Raw genomic sequence first — 16,231 nt, forward strand, 5'->3', positions numbered from 1 at the left:
CTACTTCAGCCAAAGAGATCAACAGGGCTGCCAGGCATTTGGTATTGTTTAAAAGGAAACATCCATCCAACATCTCAGTTAAGGTTCCCGTTAAAGGAAACCAGAGAGGAACGGGGGGTGAAAAAAGGAAAAGATTTCATACATACCTGGGGCTTCCAGCCCCATAAGCCTGAATCGCTCCCACGCCGCCGTCCTCAGCTTCCTGGATCCGCCGGCACCGGGCCCGTCACTTCCGGCGGACGCGGCCAATTGTCCGCATCACAGGGGCTCCCTCCATACACGTACGCATGCGGCTGCGCAGTAGGCAACCACATGCGTATCTGTATGGAGAGAGCACCCTGTGATGCGGACAATTGGCCGCGTCCGCCGGCCGACTCGCGGCAATGACGGGACCCGATGGCGGTGGATCCAGGCAGCGGAGGACGGCGGCGTGGGAGCGATCCGTGCGTATGGGGCCGGAGGAAGCCCCAGGTATGTATGTGTCATCCTCTCTGGTTCCCTTTAAGGGTATTAAAAGAATATTTAAAACTAACCTGAATTAAACTTTCGAGTTGACTAGAGCTGCTGAATGTATTGTATTTGAATTAAAGTGGTGTAATCCTTCAAAAAATAATTGACATTTAATAGTATTTCACTTTTGTATTGACATGCTGCTGATGTCTATAGAATATATATTTTTATTTTGCTTGTACAATGATCTAATATTTTTTTTATCTGATTTACAGACCTATTACTTTAACGGTTGCTAAATGCTGGGATCCTTCTCCTCGCGGTTGCTTTACCTTGCCCAGAAGTGAGTCCTGCGATTTCACATGGTCTTCTTAATACGGTTTAATCACTTACAGTTCTGAAGTCTGTATATTGATAGGGACATTTATGTTCACAGCAATTATTGAGCACATGCTGTAATGAAGTGTGTAATGGCAGCTTCCATTACTAGAGTATCTGCACAAAGAACAGAGAGCTAGGGCTCACCTTGACCTCCATTTGTATCTTCTGTTACAGAGACCTTACATTATCTTAAAAAATGCATTTTACTTTCCTGCTTATTTTTTTTAGCAATATAAAATGTTTGCAAAACCTAGCAGTCATGCTGCTAAAGCAAAATTGATATATAAGTTATGTACATATTTCCATGTAGTGGGTTACATGTGCTTTCAAATGGTCAAATTTGTTCCTGTATACTCTTTTTTTTGTTTTCTTCTTTTTTTTTTTTTTTTTTTTTAGCTTAATCCCCATCAGTCAGGGAGCAGAGGGGAAGAGGAACTCTTCTTCACTCTATGCCAATACAGTGAAATAGTCTATACATAATATGTAGGATCCAAAATACATGAATGTCTTTAGCATAAAGGCAGCTAGCAAATAGCTGTGGGTAGCCTAATGGTAGCCATTAATGATCCAATTTTTTTTTATTATATATTCAATCTTACCATTTATGTGTAATATAAGGGACTGCCTAAAGTATTCAATATATTCACAAAATTTACCGTTCTGCTACATAGATTTGGTAAATTGGATGAAAAAGATTGGATCATTAATGGTCACAATAAGTTGACCATTCCCAATGTCGCACATTTCCACCAATGCCCCCCCAGATCTTGTCAAACATTTGGTGACCATTTCAATTCCAGTATGTCATCTCATAGAGTTGTTTTGGCTTTTTTGACAGCTGCAACCCTTATGTTGACTTTTGATATCTCCGTTCTGTTCCGTCTCAGCAGAATTTCCCTTCTAGCATAGTGACAAGAGCAGTCACTCCAGTGCCTTTTGATTGCATAAAATGTGTTCAATATCATCTAGGAAGATGAACAAAGTGTTCTATCAATAAATGAGAGATCAAGTTGAACCGGCACTAGTTGCTCTGGCGATACCAATGGGGGTTAGTAATGGAAGATTAGAAGTGCCTCCAGATAGTCTCTGAGGAAGCAAGCATATCTGCTTGTGAAACGGCTGTTAGACCAGCCCTGCATACGTGTATCTGTCTGTGTATGGGGATGCAATAAAGTTTGGAAGCTGCAGTTTGATGGTGCCCGGATCCTTTCTATTCTACCATTGTTGAAGATCAACGAAGGATTGAAGTCACCCAGAATATAAGTAATATGATCGATTGTGTGTCCCACAACAAACCAGAATGGAACATGTGTGTAAAGTTTCCATATCACACCTAGTGCAGTTCATTTTCAGAGACCAGTGAGGCTTATGCAAACAGGCAGGAGTAAAATCTAAGGCTCGTACACACGCCGTACTAAGGGCAACGACGGGTCCGTCGTCGCCTCCCGCTGGGCGGGTTTTCAGCAGACAGTACAGCGTGTGTACAGTCTGTCGGCGGACTGATAAGGCTGTTTCTGAACGATCCGCCCGGCACTTCTGTTTCTGAACAATCCTCACACACGCTGTACTGTCTGCTGAAAACCCGCCCAGCGGGAGGTGATGACGGACCCGTCGTTGCCTTTAGTACGGCGTGTGTACAAGCCTCTACTCTGCATTGTTTTAAGGAGGATTAGTCTATTTATGCTGCTTAATAAGTAGAGACTACATTCCTTGTAGGATTATCGCCAGGAAGTAATACATTATGGACATAGGCTTGTCCCCTCTATTCTTGTGATTTTGGTAATCAAGTTCCATGTGGTTAATCCAAACACCAGCTAAATCTACAGAGCGCAAGTTTCAAAACTTGGTATGATTTGACTATTTCATACTTGAAAAAGTATTTTGTCCACTTCTTCATTTCCATGCCCATTTATATTTATATATCCATTTATATTCATTTATCATCATATCCATATATATTCCCTTATTGACCTTATTATGATTGGAATTTGCCTTTAGTTTTAGGTTTAATTAGGTTCTTACATTTAAAACTTTTTTTTTTTTTTTTTTTTAAGGCTCTTCTACTTAATGTGATCTTGAACTAATAAAATGAAAAAAAGTGTGGATTGTCTACGTTTTTATATAATAGGGCTGTACTATCTAAAACTGTTTTGTGAGCCCTCTCCATTCCAGATTTTGCTTGCACGTCCATATAGTGGAGGTACAGGATTGTTCCCTCATTACATGATACTACATGCTCTACACTGATGCGGAAGCCAGAACACTGTCCTATCACAAAAGACCCAAACTCCCTTTAGACTGTCTATTTTGGACCTGTTAAAACGTAGCCTTTTTACCAAGCAGACAGTATAACTCAGTAAGTAGATTGAGGCAATGGGACCATAGTAATCTTGGCTTGCATGCCAACTATATGTAGCTTGGAACTGGGCACATCCTGCAGACTTTTGTTGTGTAACTGGAATGAAAAAAACTATTTGTCCAGCACTATATATTTATACACCTGGTTAGCGAATGAAACAAAAAGGCTTTGATTGGTTTCCGAACGTGCTCCAAACGATCACAAGAAGGAAGACAGTTAAAGTTTGTTATACTTAAGAAGCAAAGACAATGGGCACCATCTGCTGTGAATTTACTGTATTATTCCACTCCATACACCTTTCCAATCGCATGCATCAAAATTGTGGCAGCTTTGCTTTATAGCATGGTTACTGTGAAGCATTCACATAGTAACTGTGCAGCATTCAAGTAGGAGGTGAGCGTGGGGGGCACAGATTGGACCTCTTGCGACATGTTTTGCATGACTCCAGACCCTTGCTCACATGGGCCTGGACCCCTGGCTGAACAGCTGTCACACGGTCCAATCTGTGTCCCCCACACCCAACTCCTTCACACGGCAACACTGCACAGTAACCATGCTGTAGAGCTAAGTTGCCACAATTTTGAGGCATGCGATTGGAAATGTGTATTGAGTGGAATACCACTGCCACTTCCCAGCAGGTGGTGGTGTCTATTGTCTTTGCTTCTAAAGTATAACATTCTGCAGACTTTGAGTGACCCAACTCTAACAGTAAGTTTGTTTCTAATGCAGCCTTTTCCTGCATTTTTTATTTCACAAGAAAGCAACAGCAGCTGCCCTTATGTTCTGTGTGCAGTGTTGGTTTCAGGATGTATAGGTCTGCATTCACAGGTTTGAATTCTAGTTTGGAGCCCTGCTCTCCCCCTTTCTGCCATAAATAAAGAGACATAAGCTATCATTCATAAAGCATTACCGTATGCGGTAATGCAGAAAACAGCTGACTTTACTGAGCACTTAGCAAAATATCAATTCATAAAAGCTGTTACTGCGTGAATGTCAGTAAATGTCAATTCATAAATATTAAGCCCAACCTACACGATACGATTCTTTGTATGATTCAAATACGATTCTATGTATGATTCAAATACGATTCTATTTACGAATCGATTAAATCCGACATGTCCGATCGGGATTTGATTCGATGCAATTCGATTTGCCATTGTTTTGCAATTGCGAATCGAACTGAATCGAATCCCGATCGGACATGTCGGATTTAATCGACTCGTAAATAGAATCGTAATTGAATCGTACAAAGAATCGTATCATGTAGATGGGGCTTTAGAGCAGGCAGTAATGGCACAGAACATACTGCCTGCTTTGAAGAGGTGATAAGAGAGGGATAAGAGCAAAGTTAATGGAGACTCACAAGCAGAAGCAGTGAGATCTCCCCCCAGCAGAACAAACAAGGCTTCCCCTAAATACCTTAGATTGTGTGTTTAACCTCTTGGGTTCCTGCTTTTAAGATGTGTATTTCACATCAGAAAGCCTGACCTGTGTAAAGTGTCTTGAAGTTCTTCTACACTGTGGCAATTAAATAGATTGTTAAGAAAGACTAATAGACAGATACAGAGCAGATTCAGGGCAAGCAGAGGAAGTATAACAAAACATGCACATCTAAAGAGGTTGGTGGTGCCTCTTTTATTGTAATGCTGTCTGCATGGAGAACAGGAGTGTAACAAAACACTCTTCTCATGTTACCGACAGTTGGGCTTCGGTGAAACACCACACTTCTATCGCAGCTGTGAAAATGTTTATGAATTAGCACACAAAAGTCTAAAATATCGAATGCGGTATTTTCCCGACCTGATTTTTTTACCGCACAGTTTTTTTTATGAATGATAGCCATAGAGTCATGCAATTAACTTTTTCTCCTCATTTTTTTCCTAGGTGATCTGTTTACACCCTATTAATAAAATGCCATTAAACCACCGGCATGCAAGAAAATACTCAAAATAATTTTGAGCCTGCTTTAACTACTTTTTGATACTTTCAATTGTTAAGTGCTGAAAAGTATGTTGAAGAGGAGGAAAATGTATCTCCTAGGAGAAAATTCAGGAGAAAGTTAATTGCATATGGGCCATGGTATCCATGAAGTAAGTACCAAAATATGTGAAGTTGTCCTGGTTACCCGAGAGAGGATTTGGAGCATACTGAAATTAATTTGGAGTACACTGAATTACCTACATTAAGTAATCGTTTTTAAAGGACATACAAAGTGAGAAGAATATGGAGTCTGCCATATTTATTTTCACATTTATTTCCTTTTAAAAAATACTATTTGCTTGGCAGACCTGCTGATCTGTATGACTGCAGTAGTGTCAGAATAACACCAGAAACAAGCAGGCAGATAATGTTGTCAGATCTGACAAGAATGTCAGAAACACCTGATATGCTGCATCCTTGTTCAGAGTCTATGGCTACAGGTATTAGAGGCAGAAGATCAGCAGGCTAGCCAGGCAACTGGTATTGAGTTAAAGTAAATAATTATGTCAGTCTTCATAACCCTCTTGTTAAAGTTGTTCTTTTAAGATTAGTCTGATCTAAGTTGTCTTAATTACGAGGAGTCAAGATCTAAGCAAGAATACCCTATGAATGCCAGCATACCTTTTTGCTAACATCATTATGATAAGCTGCATCTGGAAAGTGAGCAGTATGATTGTCTTTCCATCAGATCCTGTACAGAACTACTACTACAAACAATGCCAATATCATACATTTGTATGCACTAGTAAGAATTTTTTTTGATGGTGTGCGATAAGTATCAACCCATTGCAAGGGGATAGGAATCTGGAGTATTGGAGAGGACTAAGAACTCTTCCAGACAAAACTTTGCTGAGGTCATATTGTTTATGCGCCACAACTAAACACAATTGGAATGTGTATTTTCACTTAGCTTTATGTAGCATATTTAATAAATAGGCTTGCAAGAGTAGAAGAACTTTAGTAACCTGTGTTTACGATAAACCTTTCAGCTTCAGATTTATTTTTTCTATTTACCTCCAGGTGAACCAATCCGACCTATTGATCCAGCAGCTTGGGTATCACATACAGCAGCCATGACCGGTACCTACCCAGCATATGGCATGAGTCCATCTATGAGCACAATCACTTCAACCAGCTCCTCTATCACAAGCTCTATTCCGGAAACAGAGCGTAAGTGCAATGCTTTAGCTTTCTTACTTCTTTATTGTAGAAAAAAAATAATGCATTGTATTTCTTTTTCTTAGTGATATATGAATGTGATTTTACATTAAAATTAACCAGCTTAAGGGACTGGCAAATAAACCTGTTTTGTAGACACCACCATTTTAGTTATCCAAAATTCAGCTGCCTAGTTTTTCCCAACAGTATTATTATGTAAAGTGAACCCGAGGTGAAAATAAACTGGGATTAACAGTTGTAGTTATCCTCCTACTCCTAAAAATGACCCTTTTTTAGATAACCCATGGTTTTATTTTATATTTAAACATTTACAAAGTAGATTGAATGTTTTGAATTGTCTCTGCTCAGTGGCAGCCTATTAAGTGTCCCTAAATGAAAATACACAAGCTTTTGACCTTTTTCTATCTCCCTCAGCTCTCAGAAATTGTATTCTGGTAGGAAAACTTTTATTGCTGTAATTTACTTATCAGTGATGTTTACTATATTCCAAACAAGGTACTGACAAGACAGAAGCTGTCACTTCCATTCCTAAAAATTAACTTTCAGGCAGCAGAATAAAACAAGAAAAACAGCTTGCTTAGTAATGTTTTGCACTGTACATACACATGTTTATCTCATCATGTCACATGTTGCCTTGGGTACACTTTAATAGTTTTCATCTTTTGGAACCTTTTAATGTTTTTTCCACTTTACATTACTTTAACTGTATATTTTATCCTTACTTATTTGCGGCTTTTTTTCCTTTTCGTGTTGTGAAAGGTTTTGATGACTTCCATCTATCCATACATAGTGATATGGTAACAATTGTAAAAGCTATGAGCTCACCAGAATCTGGCTTGGAGGTACGCGATAGGATGTGGCTTAAGATAACAATTCCGAATGCTTTTATTGGTAAGTAAGCTATTGAGAATGTTGAAACACATATTCTCTTGATGCACAGAATTTGCCCACCGCAGTGTCACCCCTGTCTGTCCTGTCTCTGTAGGACAATACATGCTACACAATTAGATGTAATGCAGTGGTTCTCACTGATTTTCGATTCAGTGCTTTATGAAGAATTCAATGCTGATTCACACTAGGGCTGTTGTTCAGTTCACTTTTTCTCTTAAAATAGTTTTTCTGTTTAATAAAACTTTTCAGCAATCTGCAATTGAAAAAGTACTAAAAAGTAGGTGAAAAAATACTGTCAAATTTATTCTGAGGATTTTCTTGCTTGCTGGTGACTTAAAAGGCATTATTGATAAGGTGTGAAAATATCAACTAGGAGAACACTAAGGAGAAAAAGTCAATTCAATAAGGCCCTATGTGTTATAAATCCTGCATCTTCAGAATGTCTTTGTTTGCAGGATTTGCGCACACAGTTAATAAAATTTTGAAGTGTGTTTGTGCAACAGCACGTTTGGACGTGCGATGTGTTAAGGGTGTGTGTGTGTGTGTGTTCTATGTCGTGATAGTTTTAATTATGCTCCTCATACACTCCTTTTGAGCATCTTTTTAGTGTTTTGTTTTAATATTTAAACTGCTACTAGATTTTCTTTATTTGACTTTATATGTTCTTACTGAAAAAATATGTTTTATTTAGGTTCAGATGTGGTGGACTGGCTATATAACCATGTGGAAGGCTTTACGGATCGCCGGGAAGCACGGAAATATGCAAGCAACCTATTAAAAGCTGGATACATTCGTCACACAGTCAATAAAATAACGTTCTCGGAACAGTGCTATTACATTTTTGGAGATCTATGTGGCAGTATGTAGTCCACTGTTTTCTTTGTGTAATTTGAGTCTCAAGTGTAAAGCATAGTTTTTAAGTTGAATTACTTTCTATTTGTCTTACCTGTTACCTTTATTAAGATGTACGCTATGCATACTAGAGGAGAGTGAAAAGGTGTGTGCTCTGAACAGTCTTCACCTGACATATATACTGGCTGCCTCAAGTCGATTGACTGATTTAAATTGACTATTGTCTTATTAAAATAGCAAAGCGTTTGCATGCTGCATTCGCCTACCGAAATATGCAGGATCTAAGGCTACCTCCCTGCCATTCCTGCAGGAGTTGGCCCACGCAAAATACTTTGCATCTCAACAGGGATGCCGCGTGTAGGCCTCATTGTACCCCCAAGAAATGGGGGGGGGGGGGGCAGTGCAGGCACCCCCACAAAGCATCCATTGCCCGGGAGCGCTGCAACTGGGGGGGGGGGGGTGGTTAGCAAGAGAACATGGATGGTACACCCCCCAGACGTGGCCTAAGCCTAGGGGGGGGGGGGGGGGGCATCCATGCTGCCCCCCCCCCCCCCCCAAGGATAGATTCTCTACTTCTGCGTTATTTGCTTACCTGTAGTGCACAATGCAAAAAGTGTAGGTGGTTCTGTAAAACCACCTACACTTTTGGTATGTTTGGTTTACCTAATAATCAGGCTGGCAGTATTACATACTGATTAGGGATTGTCAATGAGATATAAATAATTGCTGCAAATTTTAAGCAAATGTATGCAGACTTAAAATGGACCAATTACATACCACAGCACTGATCAGTTTTTAAGATGCATATATTTGCATAAAAAATGTGCAGAAACTTGAAATTACTTGCACAATAAGTGAGGGAGGTCCGTGCAAGCCAGGCAGATGTTCTAATGGATTATAAAAGCAAGATGGTGCTAGTTTAAGATTTCAAAACTGTATACCATGACCTGTTTAGCGTTTAATATAATGGAATTTTAATTCAAACTATTTGTCAATTCCCAGATATGGCAAACCTTTCCCTCAATGACCACGATGGGTCCAGTGGAACGTCTGATCAGGACACATTGGCTCCCCTTCCACACCCAGGAGCTGCTCCCTGGCCTATGGCATTTCAGTACCAGTATCCATTGCCTCATCCCTACAGTCCACACCCCGGTTTTCCAGATCCTGGATTTAGCTATGGAGGTGGCAGCGCTGGCAGTCAACACAGTGAAGGTGAGTAAAGATAATGGTTCCCTTAATACAATCGGTTCTTCAAATGTTTTTATTGCTGTATTGTTTTCTTAGATCAGGTGCCTGTTGTTTTACAAAGTCTAACATAAGCGATCATAACTTACATATCTAATGTAGATGTTAAGTAATTTTTTAATTAAAAGAAAAGCCTCAAGGCTTCAGGATTTATATAGTTGACAAAGCCCAATAGTCATTAAAATTTAACCACAAAGAAAATAACATTTATATTGCCCTTTTCTCCTAGCAGACTCAAATCGCTTGAGCTGCAGCCACTAGGGTGCGCTCAGTAGATCGTAGCAATGTTAGAAAGTCTAGCCAGAGGACTCCTTACTAAGCCCCAATAGCCTTCTGAATGTTAGAGAAATAACTTATTTTAAAGCACTTTAAATCAAGCATGGGAACCATATATGTAATGACCTTATATTGCTGTTTCCACACACTTCCCTCATTACAAAACTGTAATGACCTCATCAAACAGTAATATTGCACAAGAAGAACTAAGTGCAGTTCCATTTAATGGCATGGCTGGAGGGGAATGTGGGTTTGATGATATACCAAAAAAAGTCTGCCACTGGACTGCTGTAGTTGAAATCTTGTTGCCCTGACCCAGTGGCTTAGCTAAGGAGCTGTGGGCCCTGATGCAAGTTTTACAAAGGGCCTCCCCAGCACTGTATACATAACAATTGATACGGCGCACCAAAACCTGCCAATGGCAACTACAGTATCAGAGGTGCAAGAAGGGGATGGGGAACAGTTTGTGAATGATTATCACTATAAAAAGTATTTGTAGAAGTGATAATTATGAGCACAGGACCAATAGAGAGATAATACTGTGGTTGAGGGAGGGCCTCTTGGCCTAAGGGCCCCGATGCGGTCGCAACTTCTGCAACCCCTATTGCTACGCCCCTGCCCTGGCCTCCTGGAACTTGTGTGTGACCACTCTCATTATGTTAATTCTTTGCAGTTTTCTGTTGGCCTTTTTTATTTTTTTTCTGTAGGAGACTTTAGTTCATCTAAATGGACCAGCAGGAAGTGCAGAATCTAGAAGTGTGACCGGAAAATGTCCAATGGATTCTGCAGTTCAGAATTCCATTTTTTTGTATTGCTGGAATGAAATGACAATCCTTCTCATTCATATGACTATCCTAGCCATTCTCACCCCAGCCATGCCATGATATGGTGCTGGGTGGAATTGGACTTTAAGAGGAACTGTAAGGACAGGACATTTTTTTTTTTTTACTAAACAAAAGAAAAGGGTGTGGTATGCTGAAAAGAGATGAGCAAAAAGAGAGAAAAAAAATTCTCCTACTCTGTCAGTGTGTGGTGTAGAAAAGGCGCCTGTGCAGCATGGGAGGAATCCTGTTTACTACTGGCATGCAGAGCTAGAGGTTTTTTTTTGTAATGCTTTTAGTTGAAGACACACCCTTTTTTTCTTATATAAATACCCAAGTTTATCCAGATTGCTTAGGCACACTGAAAATTCTAGCAAAATCGCTGCTATTTTGCCATCTGTTTGCAATCTTCGGCTCTGAATGAGTTATACTCGCTACAAATTTTGAGGGGAGAGTGGGGACGATGACCACCACCAAACTACTTCTGTACCAAATTGCAACCCCCCAGTCTGACTGGTTACTCAGGCAGGGAATATTGAAGTACTCATGTGAACCAATGTGTAGGAGGTATGACTGCTGAGATATCTGGCTTTAAAGCAAACCAAGAAGTAGCTGAATGTAATGTAATTACCCACAAGGCTGGGCATCCAAGGCTCAATTTTAATTAGGCCTATGACTAAAGTCACTATGTGGGTGGAAATTCACATTTTCAGCTGGATTTCCATTGGCTACAGGGCTTTTTCACCTTACAGTTCCTAATTAACAGATGAAGTTTCAAGCATGAGACAGTAGGCTTATAGTATGTCAAAATCAAATAGCTTATTACATGTAGTTTTCATTCAATCCTGTCGATCAAAAACTGCTTTACCCTAAATACTACTGAAGAGATAAAATAAGGCTCCTGTAGAAAATCTAAGCCCATAAGTTCCCAAAGGCTGGCATTGAGTACAAAAACAAGAACCTCTACTGCATAATCCCCCAAGCCAGAATAACTGTCAGCAGGGAGCTATAGAATAAAATAGGAGAATGCACACTGCTGCATTATCCAGACTTGTGGTACAGAAGTGGTGTCATTTGGAGCTTCTGCAGCCAGGTGCCAGGCATAGACTTCTTTCAGACGAACAGCTAAACGTCATGTTAAATGTTCTGTTTATCCACCAATTGCCAGGGTCAAGCACCTTTCAGTTGCAAAATTATGCAACGAAATGGGAGTGTTAGTATTCACAAGCTTGTCAGCATTTGACACTGTGGTGCACTTACTGCCCAGTAAAAAAAAAAAAAAGAAAAATGCAGACTGAAGATTCCAGGGTCGGCTAATGCTGACTCAGATGCACATGCAGTGGTCACCGCAAGTGCTGAATGCTTGCAGCTGGCTGCAAGCACCCTGCAAATAAACGAAGCTTCTGACGAGCTTTGTGTGTGTGTGTCCCAGTCCAGATTAGCAAACACTGTGGTTCTGACTTTCTTCTCTTCTTCCCTCATGACTAAGGCCCAGTGCACACCAAAACCGCTAGCAGATCGTCAAAACGCTAGCGGTTTTGGGAGCAGAGAGCAGATAGTTGGCCGGGTGCACACGAAGCGGATTTTGTATGCGATCCACCAGCCGCATCAGCCAGTGAAATCGCTTGGCTATTGTATTTCAATGTGTGGTGCACACCGGCGGTTTGAGGTTTTTTAGCAAACCGCAAACGCGCAGCAGGAGGCGCGTTTGCGGCTTGGCAAAAACCTCAAACCGCCGGTGTGCACCATCCCATTGCAATACATTAGCCAAGCATTTTTCCAGGCGGATGCGGCCGGCGGATCGCTCCAAAAACCGCTCGGTGTGCACTGGGCCTTACTCTGTTTTTGGGGATTTGAGATAAATTGTTTCTATTCACTGGGAGTCTCCAGGAACTGGTGAGGTGAGGATTGCTGCCTTAATGCAACAGGGATAGATTGTATGAGAAGGAAATCCCCTAGCGTGCATCTTTTTTTCGTATGACTACACTGACATTTGTGGTTATAGATTTGTCTGCGTGTGAACTATTAACATTTATATGCCAAATGGAGCATGGTGTTGGTGTACTTTTCATATGTTTTGTGAAGGGTTTGCAAAGACCACCCACAAACTATTTCTTTTACATTTTTTTAATTTTCTGCAGATATGCTTATTTATTAAAGCATCACTTTTTAGAAGGAACATTTTCATCCAGTGTATCATTTCTTTTTGGCCTTTGCAGGTAGTAGAAGCAGTGGTTCCAACCGCAGCAGCACAGAGAAAAGAAAAGACAGAGACCCTAAAGCTGGAGATTCAAAGTCTGGAGGGAGTGGAAGTGAATCAGACCACACCACACGGAGTAGTATGCGGCGAGACAGAGCAGCCAGTGAACGTTCAGTTCCAGCCAGTGAACACAGCCACAGAAGCCACCACTCCATTGCGCACAGCATTAGGAGCCATCATACACACCAATCATATGGCCCCCCAGGTGTACCCCCACTCTATGGCCCGCCAATGATGATGATGCCAGCACCTCCGCCAGTGATGGGGCCACCAGGAGCCCCTCCCAGCCGTGATTTAGCCTCCGTCCCACCTGAACTCACCGCTAGTAGACAGTCCTTCCGCATGGCCATGGGCAATCCCAGTGAGTTCTTTGTGGATGTTATGTGAGCAAACTTTACAACTTTGGCCCTGTTTTTAGCAGTTTGTGTTAATATGAAAGTTTCCTAATTATTATTTACATCTTGATACTAAGAACCAAAATGGAGGGCCCGGTCCAGTCCTGATGAGCTGTGTGTGTGATGTTCGCACGGACCCTTTCACTTGCCACTAATCCATGCACCTAATCTCTCAGACCCTGCTCCAGACTGTGTGTTTGTGCAAAGGGAGGAGGCTGGCCGCATTCTTGCCTTGTTGCTTGGCTTTTGTAACAGATTGATTTTAACAAATTAATATTGCATCTAAAAGAAAAAGGCCTCAGTAGTGGAATGGTTTTTTTTGTATTTACAGTTTATTTTATTAGGTTTTTTTTCACCATTGTGTTTCTTTTATCAAGCAGCCAAGAATTCGGGGGTCTTTGACTTTCTCTGAGCGAGCTGCCAGTGAAAGTGTATGATCCTCAGTCGGAGGGTATCCCTTCCTTTCAGCATGACATCATTGTATAGAGGAGGAAAAATCTGTTGCCACAGGAAGATATTGCTTTTTAAGTAGAAGACGAATGACGGGAGTGAAGCACCACAAGCCTTACATATTTGCAACAATGAACGTGTCTTTCCCCCCCCCCCCCCCCCCCCCCCATCCTATTCTTGGAGTGCCATGAATTTTCATATTAATTGATGTTGAACCAGCCACATATACTCTATTATAAATCTACTCTCACAGCTACTTGATAAAAAAAGGTACATATTTTTGACATTTAGTTGGGATGTTAACCTGCAGTTTTCTAAAAAGCCTTTTTTTGCCAGTGAGGCCTGCAGTTTTGCCCTTTATTTTATTATTAAATATTGTGTTGCACATCATACTAGCAGCCCAAAGGGCAATGCCTCTTTTCAGGAGTGTAGGTGTTCTGTTGCTGTTACACTACATAAGTTCTTGGGAGAGATGTTCCAGGAATGGTGCTAGTATATATTTTATTTTTCACTAATGACACTCTCTTCCTCTGCTACTTGCCCTCAGAACCACAGTTAAAGGCACAATTGACCTGAGGGCAACGACAACAAATTGTACTTTTTTGTTTAATTACAACCTCTGAGACTCTGAATAAACATAGGAGGAAAGGACAGCAGCGCAAAGATGGCACAATGGCAGAATTTAGAGAATTGCCTTATCTACCCATGGGTAGACTTGTTTTTTAGAGCATACTCTGCCCTCACTTTGCATGCTCTGCAATGGACTGAAACATTCAAGTGTTGTCTGGGAGCCAGACGCCTATAAGCAGATTTTCCGAGTAGGTGCCCGTGTTATTTTTCCATTGCTTTGTTGCACTGATATTTCTGCTGCAATAAATCTTCACACCTTTTATGTCCTGTCATTAATTGCTCATGGTCTTTCCCATGGATTGTCTATTCATTTAAAACAGTGCAATGTTTGTCTGTCTCCTGCCACTGCAAGCCAAATTTCCTAGGGTTTATGAATGTGAGAATTATTGCCTCTGAATAACAGAGAAACTTTTGTTGTCGCTTTCTTGGAAAACAAAAGCACACAACAAACTGGTGTTCAATTCAAATAAAGACACAGATTGATTCCTTTTTAGTAGTCGCGCATCACAAGTCCTTGGGTTGTACAGCATAAACCATTGAACTCTTAGGTTTGTTTTATATGCCGTGAAATTTGAATAAGGTCAATGGAACATAGTAATTACTAATTACCCAGTTACATTACACAGAACCAAAACAACAAGATTTTTTTGTGGTGACCCTAAATGAACCCCCCAAAAAATGCTGAGAAAGCTGTGCAAGGTACATTTTTTAATGTTTCCAAACAAAATTCTAATTTAAAAATAACTTTATTTTACTGAGAAGTAACCTGGGCCAGCCCTTCCATGAAGTCACCTGAAACATGATTTAGGCAGCAAATTCTAGTATGCAGTGTCAGAGCACAAATACTTAGTCCAGTGCTTCAGTGCTAAGTTCTCTCCTCTTCTACACTGCAGCCTGTCGCTGTGCAAAAGCATCTTTCTGTATACTTCTGACGTCACATAACATGCATTAGGAGTATGCAGATGGAGGCCTCTGTATGGTGATAGGCTGAAGAGGAGAAAAGCCAGTGTTGGAGTATTTGTACTTCTCTGCACACTCTGCCATTCAAATTCAGGTGGTTGGAGAGGAAGGCACTTAAAAACTGTGTGTTTGTGGACTCAGAATATGACCTTACTTCTTACTAAGGGTAGGGGCCAGATGTTGGCTGAACTTCTTATGGGGGTGGGGGAACAGCTACTGGCTGCACTTTTTTTAGTGGATATGTGGCTTTCCTTCAGGCAGCAAAAAGTGTAAAACTTGCCATGGAAGTAAAGCCTATAATGTGCCAATTCAAGACAGTGGTAGGAATCTGTAAATCATTCCTTTAAGTTCCTTAAAGGCACTTTTCTATGTTAATTCTCAGTTATGTGAAGGTGAAATTAGCTAATACATTCTGTGATAAACAGGCCAACCTGAACTTAGCACTGTTTTTCAATGCTCCATGCACACAGTGTACCTAAGCTCCTTCTGCCAAATTGCTTTTGCTGGCAAGTAATCAGAATGGTCAATGAGATGCAAATCATTATGAGTTAAAGCAGCTTGAAAATTGACAAACCAGATGCTGCAGTGGCTGGATTGGTCTGTTTTCAAGTTGAGTACATTTGAATACAATTATCTTAACATTTGCAATTATTTGTATCTCATTGACATCTAGCAGACTGTTTTATCTAGAAAAAGTCTTCTAGATATCAGTGAGATACAAATAGTTAAACCTCATATTTACAAATTAAAAACCTTTTTCCTCCATAGCGCATTCTTCTGTCTCTGGGCACTGATGTGGCAGAGCTGTAGTGGACTCGTCCCATGACCATGGTGGAACTGCTCACAACCTGGCAGCCTCAGAGTGTGCTGGGGTGAAGAGGGAGGGCTGGGAGAGTGGAATATGGTCTTTTAGGGGGCACTATGGCGAAAAATTGTAAAATTTAAAATATGTATGTAAAAATTACATTTTTCCAGAGTAAAATGAGCCATACATTAAGTTTCTCCTATGTTGCTGTCACTTACAGTAGGTAGTAAAAATCTCACAGAAGTGACAGGATTTGGACTAGTCAATCTCTTTATAGGGGTTTTTCAGGGATTT

The 16,231-nt window shown here is 40.7% G+C and overlaps 1 protein-coding gene across 4 annotated transcripts in view; it reads left to right on the top strand.

Annotated features, from left to right (window-relative positions):
* The window catches only part of DVL3 (dishevelled segment polarity protein 3), a 163,873-nt gene extending 149,441 nt beyond the window's left edge, over positions 1-14,432 (top strand). For 2 of the 4 annotated variants that reach the window (XM_068281300.1, XM_068281303.1), the window contains 7 exons: positions 726-793; positions 6,191-6,340; positions 7,109-7,240; positions 7,932-8,099; positions 9,095-9,307; positions 12,657-13,058; positions 13,470-14,432. In XM_068281300.1, the coding sequence (XP_068137401.1) occupies positions 726-793; positions 6,191-6,340; positions 7,109-7,240; positions 7,932-8,099; positions 9,095-9,307; positions 12,657-13,058; positions 13,470-13,504 (1,168 nt within the window). In that variant the 3' untranslated portion in view covers positions 13,505-14,432. Of the gene's footprint in view, positions 1-725; positions 794-6,190; positions 6,341-7,108; positions 7,241-7,931; positions 8,100-9,094; positions 9,308-12,656 lie in introns of all 4 variants that reach the window. The other 2 variants (XM_068281301.1, XM_068281302.1) reach the window with 2 other exon arrangements.
* Positions 14,433-16,231: the final 1,799 nt, after the last annotated feature.

The sequence above is a fragment of the Hyperolius riggenbachi genome, chromosome 4, assembly GCF_040937935.1.
Source record: "Hyperolius riggenbachi isolate aHypRig1 chromosome 4, aHypRig1.pri, whole genome shotgun sequence".
In the NCBI taxonomy this organism is placed as follows: domain Eukaryota; kingdom Metazoa; phylum Chordata; class Amphibia; order Anura; family Hyperoliidae; genus Hyperolius; species Hyperolius riggenbachi.